Raw genomic sequence first — 9,262 nt, 5'->3', positions numbered from 1 at the left:
TTTACATCCACAAAAAAAGTGGGGGCTTTAGCAGGGACCTGCCAAGGCCCTGGAGGTGGCTGGATAAAGGCATCCACTGGCTGGCCTGATCCAAATAAATAACACATTAGATTGTCACTGAGGAGTCACCCTAAATAGCTGCCAGACTAATTCTGAGGAGCATTTTTCACTATTTAATGATATTTTATCATATGAACAAGTTATATAAAAGGCAATCAACAGATTAATCTCAAATACACTTGTTAGCTATAGATCCTAAAAAGAAGATGCACAAAGTAACAATAACATACCATGGTATGGTTCTTGACTCCAATTAGTAGATCTCGATTCAGTAAAGGTTTCCAGCCGGTACTAAATAAAGAAGGATGTGGAAAATCAACAGTCAGTCATTTTCTTTCACTGTCTGATGGACATTTATGTGCTGAACATCTGAAACTACCAAACCAACTACTACTTCTATAGATTTTTGTGACATCAAATTTATCCATATATGAGGTATCTGTGTTTGTACTAATGATCATGCTGTGCAGGGAAATGGAGACATAGAAAACACAGCTTACAGTCAGTACGGAAAGTTTTTAGACCATCCATTTCAAGTTTTCAGACTCTTTCAAGTTTTCCATAAGTTGTTATGTTTCAGACTCATCTTAAAATGGATTCAATTCATTTTTTTCCTCATCAATCTACACACAATACTGCACAATGATAAAATGAAAACAGGATTTTCAGGGTCGGAATACTTTTTGTACTGACTCTATTATCTCCGCTGAAACTAGATGAGGGCGGGCCAGGAATACGGCACATTCTGCTACCTCACCCCATCTCCGGTTTGCCCTGACTCCCTTGCACTCTCATGAGAGATACTGCCCACCTGGCTTTGAGTGTTATGCTTACATAGATGAAGACTTGGCTCTTAGTCAGAATCCGATCCCTCTATGTGAGGGTTTAGACTTCTGGCCTCTCAGATGAGATACTTTGTACTTATCCTCACTTTATAATAAAATCACAAATACATCATTTGTGTAAGACAATGTATTCTTTCTCACTTGCACTGGAGGAGTAGATAATAATTTCCAGCACAATTTTCAGTACTTTCTAGTGTGTTTTTCAAGCACAGGCACAAGTAGACCTCCTCTTACCCTGTATGTGTTGAATGGCTCCATGCTCATGATCATACCATCCTTTGCTGGTTCTGTTCTGTAGCAGCACTTGTTGGAGGCATACTGGACAAATGCTTCCCGAGCAGCATCTTCAGTTATAGATGGGATACTGCCAGCAGTGACAGAATGAGAAACAGTATGTCTTACAGTTTCATCATTTAAAAGGAAGTGATTAGGGTGAATTTTTAAAGTCAAACAGTTATCTTACTTCCAATGTTGCTGAGGTCCAGGCTCAGGCTGAGGAACTGGGTAAGCTGGCATAGGAGGGGGCAGAAATCCACCTACAGCAGATAGACAAAGTTGTACTTTGTACTAGTGATGTGACTTTCTGTAGCGAGGCTTCGAAGCGTGTGCCGAGTAGGGGAGGGGGCGTTTCCGCGATGCGCGTATCGAGGCTTGCGTCATTTAGGTGAGGAGCTGAAAATGACGACGTCCGAAGCCTCACTGCCCAGCTGTACCACGTGACTGATTCAGGAAGTGGTTTGGATTTTGCCGTGAGTTTTGACAGCGATATAAACCCCTCAGGCTCCATTCAAAATGTGGGTGTTTGATGGAGAAAAAGAAATCGCCTAAGACCTGCCACAGTGGAGAAACTGTTTTTAAATAAAAACCAATGATGTGTCCCCTAAACCATAATCACTGGCCATACCTCAACGTTACAAAAGCACAATCATTGTCCATACCCCAACCCCAACCACCCTCACCTCACTGTAAATAATCATTTCCATTTTCATCATTTCCAAATAATCATTTTCCATACTGCCAGTATATATATATATATACACAGTATACTGCCATCACTACAATATACATGTTTTGCATACTTCTTTATTTTGCTGACAGTTTTATTCACAGGCTTTCTGCAAAATGCCACACACTTCAAATTCATGCCAACTGATATTGTTGCATCCAGTAGATGTCCTACTAGAGCAAATGAAGCTTCAAGAAGCTTTGCGCTGGAGTGAACCAATTGGATGAAAAGCTTCATTGCTTCATGAAGCTTCATTTGCCCATCACTACTTTGTACTATTTAATTTATTTAAACATAAAGGCAATCATTCATAGTGCTTTATTCCATATACTGTAGTGTACACTCATTGGCCAGCATACCAGTAAAATCTATTAGCTCAGGCTTAAATTCTCACTTTACAAAGACAGTAAGCACAAAACCAATAACTAAATCCTCAGTAATATACATATACAACTTTAAAAAACTGTCTATTATAATATTTCTTAAAGTAGAAGATCCAGCAAACTGTTGTACTAGATTGCATTAGATTGTAGTCATACGAGGGAAGCTTCTCATTGGTCCCATGTGCATTGTATATCATGACAACAAGCTCAAACATACAGCTATGGTCATCTCAAGTGAGTTCAGAGGGCTCTAACAGGACTATTAAAGAGTATCTGAGGTGCACATTACCTCCTCCTTCTGCCACTGTTCCTTCATAACCTGGTATGTTGTCAAACATACTGGCTGGAGGAGCGCTGGGGCCCTGGGATGCAGCTTCGGGTGGGGCAAACATTACTAAAACAAACACAACGAACAACTTCAGTTACATAAGCTGGTGCGTATGTTTATATGTTATGATTCTTGTAAAATAAACATTGATATTTCAGTGTACAGCTTTTCAGAAAGCCCAGGTCTGTTCTTGTGTTGCCAAAATGTTTCTACAGCGTGTAGACAGTAATGTTATTGTCCATTCTGAGAAGATTTACAGACAGGGTTTGTCCCTTTAAGAAAACATTAAAGACTTAATCTAAAGCTAAGTGCAAACACAGCTCCTAAAGTATAGCTACTGTGGTTTCAGAAATCTCAAGTTACATAATCTTAAAATATGGAGAGAGGAATGGATGAACAGATGAATATTTTTTCTATACATAAAGGAGATATCAAAACATTAAAATTAAGAATGTCAACAGAAAAAGAATTGAATAAATCACAGTTATTTTCACTTACATCATGAATGCATCCACCCACTAAGCATTTGATAAACTTCAGGTTGAATAAACATAAGAATCTAACAAAACAGTCTTTGAAACTGTGAAAAAAGCAGCTGGTAATCAAATCTGTGCCATTTTAACTAAATGTTATAAGTAATAAGGGGGTTTTTTGCACATCCTGGTCACACCTAAGGTGTCAGTGCTCCGCCCCTTAAACGCACACACACTGCCAGTACGGGGGCTATAGACTTAAGATTTATCAATTATACTGAATAGTTTTAGATGCATGTTATAACAAAACGGCTTTACATTCTGAGGAAACGCGTAATTATATGTTTGTAGATCTTACCGGGTCCCTGCTGTGCTGTTGGGGCATAACCGGGATTGGCAACTCCGTAGTTTCTGTGTGGGTGGCTGTAATTAAAGGGAAACGAAAGTTGGGGAAAGGCTGTGAAAGATCACACAAGATGTGGTTTTATCTGTATTCAGATACAAAGTAACAGGCGACACTCACCCTTGAAGAGGCTGATGCTCCATTTCAACTCGATAAAAAAAAAAACTAAACGAGAAAAATGCAAACCACTCAAATGTTCGAACGTGCTGTAGGGTACGTGCTCATAGGAAGTTATACTGCCAATCAACATGTGACAAAATAGATCATTCACCTTCTGTCACACACTGCCCAACAAGTGTCGGTCAGCTGACTCCTCTTCTCTTCTCTTCTCTTCTGAAAGTTTAACAGAAATAAAACTTCACTTTTGGTGGTGATGGGTCGGCTTACAGCGCGCACACTACAGCAGGCTACAGCTAGAGAACTAACTAATTGCAGAAATCCCCACCAACACTATTCCGGAAGTGCGCACCCCAAATTGTTTCATGTAAACAAAAATGTGAATGGTGGACGGACAAATGCATATGTAGTTTAACTTGACATTTAGTGAATAACAGTAAGCACTACGGGATTAATACTGTTTCACTAAACATATTTTGATACAAGTGGAAGTTCCTGTAAGTATAGCATTATAGTGATAAAATACAGTACCCATAAGCCTTTGCAGCACAAGCGGAAGTCCTTTTCTCTCTTTCCGCCGTCACCGAAGGCCCCTTTGGATTTATATCGGCGGGTGAGTTGGTACAATCTTCATTAATCTGTTCATTCTAAGATATTATGCGACCATCCTGATATAGTGTATCCCTCATAGATACCTGCTGCATATGTCTTGAACAGTATTGATCTTTTTTTTTTTCTGTGTCAATCTGGAGCGAGGTGCTACTGCTCAAGCAGCCAACCAGTTTGGTATCGTTATCCATGAAATAGTGTTGTTGTGTTCAGTAAAGGTCCACAGTACAAAGTGACTTTCATACAAGCGTGTGTAATGACAACTGGGAGATACCAATATTAGACGTGATTTTTATTTTCGGGCCAAACTGTTGGAGCGGAATGCCTGCAGTAGAGTAGCATGGCTAGCTAGCTAAACATTGACCTAGCGATGGAGGCTAGTTAGCTAACGCTTAGCACGTTTAACTTGAGGCTCACGCCAACAAGTGGATATATAATTGGTCCATTACCTTTAGTGGCAGACACAGTGATCGATTTGTCCGTCAGAGGTAGCGTTGTCCATAAATGCCGGTAAAATATGCCACGCCATGTTGCAATGTTGTAACACCGAATTTGACATAATGGTGCGAGTTGTAATCTTAGTGTCTGACATAGTTTCTTTTCTGCCCACAGTCATCATGGCAGCCCTCAGGCCCCTCACAAAGCCCAAGATTGTCAAAAAGCGAACCAAGAAATTTATTCGCCATCAGTCTGACAGATATGTCAAGATTGCGGTAAGTTTTTGCTGTACAAGGTGTTCAGCAAGCATGGGCCACTGCACTTGTATGCAAGGAAACTAAGCCTTGTACAGGCATGCATTTGGGTAACACAGGTAACTGTCACTTTCTCTGAAAAATCTGTTTGAAAAACCCAGAAGGTTGCTCAGAAATACTTCATTGTTCCGTGGGTATCTCTAGAATCCTCAGACTCTTCAACCATCTGAAGGAAAAGATATTGTATCCCCTTTAAAAGATTTGTATCTTGGTTTCCCATGTTGCACCTCTTTTTCAGAATCAAAACAAACATTACAACCCACTAGCTACCTTGACTGAAAACACTTGAAACTTGCAAAATGTGCCAAAAATCTGTTTTTATATTGTGCTGCAGACAGGGATGTAAAGATCGGAAAATCTATATAAGGGTTGGAGATGCAGCAGCATCTTGGTTTAAAGCCATAGATTCTGCAAAACAGTGAAGGGATTCTTGATAAAGCAACTGCAGTACGCAAAATATGCAGCGCTTGCATCACAGATACTGGGAGCACAATGAGCCTTGCTATGACATTGTGTTCAATCGGAGGGAAAAAACACCAGACACAGCCTACTTAGCTGCAGGAGCAAACAGTGCTGTTGTTAGCAGCAGCTACTTTCAAAGTGCAGAATATAACACACTTGTGTTGAGTATTCCAGGAGTACCACAGACCTCGCAACAATGTTGAACTGATGGACCCACCACAGTTAGCTGTTAGAGCAGTTAGCTTGAGGCCAGTAACAGTGCTAGTGTTACGTAAAAACACTTGCTAATGTTCAAGTAACCTGGGTTTTCCAAACGTCAGTCGTTAATGATCTTTTAGAGAAGCCAGTGCGTCTACCTTTTGTGAACCAAATGTATGATATTGAGAGTGATGAGCACAAACTGGAGCTTTGGAAAGTGGCAGTGAGTAATCCCTGAACATCCTTTACATATCTCCTACAGAAAAACTGGCGTAAGCCAAGAGGTATTGATAACAGGGTCCGCAGGCGGTTCAAGGGTCAAATGCTGATGCCCAACATCGGTTATGGTAGCAACAAGAAGACCAAGTACATGTTGCCAACTGGCTTCAAGAAGTTCCTGGTTCACAATGTAAAGGAGCTGGAAGTCCTAATGATGAGTAACAAGTAAGTTGTGCGTGCACATACTGCACAATCATGTAGAATACTTTGCTGTGTATGACTGATTTATTGGTTCCAGGCATGCCTGTGGTTTTTCTTTGCTGATATTTTGAGACACTGAGACTTGTTGGCACTGCAGTATCATGGAGATGAATGGGAAAATTGTCAGTGGTGTTCAAAGTGTTAAATAGTAACTTTGAAAATATAAATGCTGTGTGATTTTCCCACAGTAATGTTCAGTTATAAAAATGAATCAGTGCTGCAACAAACAATTATTTCATTGTGGATTCTTTGTTTCTGATATAGATTAACCAAAATCAGATTCAGCTTCTTTATAAATCTAGTCATGAATATTGATGAATTTTATTTGTTTAGCAACATGGAATTAACAGCATTCAGTAACCTAGCTGGACACTTAGGTGATACAATAATGGGTGGGACATCTTCAACCTTGTGCAATTTTTGACTGCTTGTTGATCAGATACAGCAACAGTTTTGAGTGATGACACTTTGTTCTGTTTTTTATTTGCAAATCAAATTCTTTCCTATTGCTGTATTGCTCATGCCAAGCTTTCTTAGTCCTGGACTCTCCCACCAAAAAGCTTGCATTGTGCAGTATAAACAGAAGACTTGTACAGCATTGTTAATTACCTCACCTGAAGGGATGGAAATTTTGGAGCTCAGTTTCACTGTTTTTTGAAACCAGTACAGCTGAGTTGGAGCACAAATGTGGCAACTACCTCAACTTGGTTTCCTGTCAGTTAAGCAGGAAGAGAGCACAGGTCAAAACAAAGCAAACAACGATGTTTAATGCAACGATCACAACATGTTAACTGGAGTAAAGAAAGGTGCAAGATTGTTTTGCTTTTGGTCATAGATTGAACCCACTATATTAATATAATGAGGAGTTTAGTTTGAACAGTGTCCAGCAAAGTTCAGAGAGGGAATCAGATTCACCTGATGTTTGGAGAGTTTTGATAGTCTGTAACTGCATGATGAAAGAATAGAACAGAAATTCACCTGATGTTTGGAGAGTTTTGATTGTCTGTAACTGCATCATGAAAGAATAGAACAGAAGATGGAGAGGGACAGTGCCTGGAAGTCGGTCCAGGATAGTCGTATTCAAAAGGATGTTTTTATTTTACCTTTTGAAGTAGTAGTTTTGGCTAGCTAATGCAGATGATGGTTAAAATCCTGCCCACAGTGTTTACACTCCCACCTATTAACCACCACAAGAGTGAGCAGACTGATTGTCAGCCAGGTGAACTACTGGATCTATAATAACATAGACACTTTTTTGTTTGTTTGAGAACCATTATCTACTGTTGAGCATGGAAAGGGTATTTTACTATTTAGATGCAGTATAACAACCAAAATCTAATCAGTCTAAGTTAAAGAAAAGCCAGAGTTGAGATGAAAATAAGCTCACTAAGTTGTTTTGTGAACAGGCTTCATTCATTTAGCCAAGATTCGGATTAACCTCAGATTTAATTACACTGATTTTTTTGTTTTTGTTTGTTTTCTCAGTCACATTCTGTGATTACTTTGTAATTCGTCATTCTCAGAGTTTAACACTGGTTGCATGTTTGGGTTAAGTTCGGTGCTCCGGCTTAGTGAGGCTTTATGTAGCTTTTTAATGTGAGCCAGCCCTGTGACTTCATTCATTTTTAGATACCATGAACATTTAGGTGTCTGTTTATTTTATACATAACTGCCATGATGTTATGATTGCTAACATTTTTATTCTGAAGTTCTTTTCCATAAATATTTGACATTGGCTTGTTTTAATGTGTGGAATCAAACCCTGAACACAATCGCAGCCCAGACTGTCACACTGACAGTTTCATTTGCTGCCTCTGTAAGTAATCTACCCCTTCTCTTGGCCTCTGTAGGACTCACTGTGCTGAGATCGCCCACAATGTCTCCTCCAAGAACAGGAAGGTGATTGTGGAGAGGGCAGCTCAGCTGGCCATCAAGATCACCAACCCCAACGCCAGGCTCAGGAGCGAGGAGAACGAATAAACCGGTCCTTTACAATAAATGCTTTAAAATGGGAACTGGCTCATGGATCATTTCTCTGCACTTTGTTTCTTGTCAGCAGCACAGACCAGGAAAACACGCATGTGAAACATGATTAAATTTCCATGTCTAAAAACCTTTTTATATTTGATTTAATTTTATGTAGGAGAAAGGCTCATGTCCAGAAAGCTTTAGCAGTTAAATTTAGTGTGTTTACTAGCTAAGATGGTAGAAAGTTGGGTAATTTGGACAGCCAGAGACCTGGCTGTATTTGGTTGTCTAAGGAGCAAGTGCCAGAGTAAAAATGGCTAATTCAGTGCAGTGGTTTTGTGCTTTTGTCTCCCAGTCAAAATCATTTATGGGCCTATGTATTGAGGAGTAACAAACCTTCTGGTGATCTTAGTCTTTCACAACATCAAAACACGCTTCCTTCTGATAGTTTCTTAAGCTATTGCCAATGGTGGAGAAAACCTCAAAAAGGAAAATGTAAACTGGTATTTGAGTCAACACGGTTATAAATGGGTAGGTAGTTTGGAGCCTGATGCTGCAGAGATGAGCTATTTTTGTATGATGCACAGGCATACGAATGGTAAGGAAGTGGTTTCACATGAGTTAGTGACCACAGAGCTGGTTGTACTCTCTCTTATGTGGATGGGGTTATTCCAAACGACTGCATGCTGGAACAGAATGAAAGGAGCATGATGCCCATAGAATGGTGACCTACAGTGGGTACAGAAAGTATTCAGACCCCCTTAAATTTTTCACTCTGTTATATTGCAGCCATATGCTAAAATCATTAAAGTTCATTTTTTTCCTCAGTGTACACACAGCACCCCATATTGACAGAAAAACACAATGACATTTTTGCAGACTTATTAAAAAAGAAAAACTGAAATATCACATGGTCATAAGTATTCAGACCCTTTGCTCAGTATTTAGTAGAAGCACCCTTTTGAGCTAATACAACCATGAGTCTTTTTGGGAATGATGAAGTTTTTCACACCTGCATTTGGGGATCCTCTGCCATTCCTCCTTGCAGATCCTCTCCAGTTCTGTCAGGTTGGATGGTAAACGTTGGTGGACAGCCATTTTCAGGTCTCTCCAGAGATGCTCAATTGGGTTTAAGTCAGGGCTCTGGCTGGGCCATTCAAGAACAGTCACGGAGTTGT

General features: G+C 39.9%; 2 protein-coding genes across 5 annotated transcripts in view; one reads left to right on the top strand and one right to left on the bottom strand.

Moving 5' to 3' along the window:
• The window catches only part of LOC109964634 (protein SSUH2 homolog), a 6,422-nt gene extending 2,385 nt beyond the window's left edge, over window positions 1-4,037 (bottom strand). Inside the window, 7 exon segments of the mRNA XM_074527654.1 lie at window positions 6-85; window positions 291-351; window positions 1,140-1,269; window positions 1,369-1,441; window positions 2,584-2,688; window positions 3,454-3,518; window positions 3,619-4,037. Coding sequence (XP_074383755.1) covers window positions 6-85; window positions 291-351; window positions 1,140-1,269; window positions 1,369-1,441; window positions 2,584-2,688; window positions 3,454-3,518; window positions 3,619-3,641 — 537 coding nt within the window. The 5' untranslated portion in view covers window positions 3,642-4,037.
• Window positions 4,038-4,143: 106 nt separating this feature from the next.
• On the top strand, window positions 4,144-8,131 carry rpl32 (ribosomal protein L32). Of its 4 annotated transcripts, none has more exons than XM_020608073.1 (4): window positions 4,144-4,228; window positions 4,837-4,937; window positions 5,899-6,080; window positions 7,967-8,131. In XM_020608073.1, exons 2-4 carry the CDS (start codon window positions 4,842-4,844, stop codon window positions 8,094-8,096), a joined length of 408 nt encoding a protein of 135 aa, XP_020463729.1. In that variant the 5' UTR covers window positions 4,144-4,228; window positions 4,837-4,841; the 3' UTR covers window positions 8,097-8,131. The 4 variants fall into 4 exon arrangements, with proteins under 4 accessions (XP_020463729.1, XP_020463731.1, XP_020463730.1 ...); XM_020608075.1 differs by lacking the exon at window positions 4,144-4,228 and adding an exon at window positions 4,261-4,396; XM_020608074.1 differs by lacking the exon at window positions 4,144-4,228 and adding an exon at window positions 4,261-4,401.
• The last annotated feature ends 1,131 nt before the right edge of the window (window positions 8,132-9,262 follow it).

The sequence above is a fragment of the Monopterus albus genome, unplaced genomic scaffold (genome assembly GCF_001952655.1).
Source record: "Monopterus albus unplaced genomic scaffold, M_albus_1.0 scaffold91.1, whole genome shotgun sequence".
In the NCBI taxonomy this organism is placed as follows: domain Eukaryota; kingdom Metazoa; phylum Chordata; class Actinopteri; order Synbranchiformes; family Synbranchidae; genus Monopterus; species Monopterus albus.
The sequence above is the reverse complement of the archived record's forward strand: the minus strand, read 5'-3'. Positions and strand labels throughout refer to the sequence as shown.

Excerpts from the sequence above, each read along its gene's own strand:
- rpl32 (XM_020608073.1), top strand. The coding sequence starts at position 4,842 with ATGGCAGCCCTCAGGCCCCTCACAAAGCCCAAGATTGTCAAAAAGCGA. Across the intron at positions 4,938-5,898 it reads ACAGATATGTCAAGATTGCG|AAAAACTGGCGTAAGCCAAG; the intron begins GTAAGTTTTTGC and ends TATCTCCTACAG. Across the intron at positions 6,081-7,966 it reads GTCCTAATGATGAGTAACAA|GACTCACTGTGCTGAGATCG; the intron begins GTAAGTTGTGCG and ends TGGCCTCTGTAG.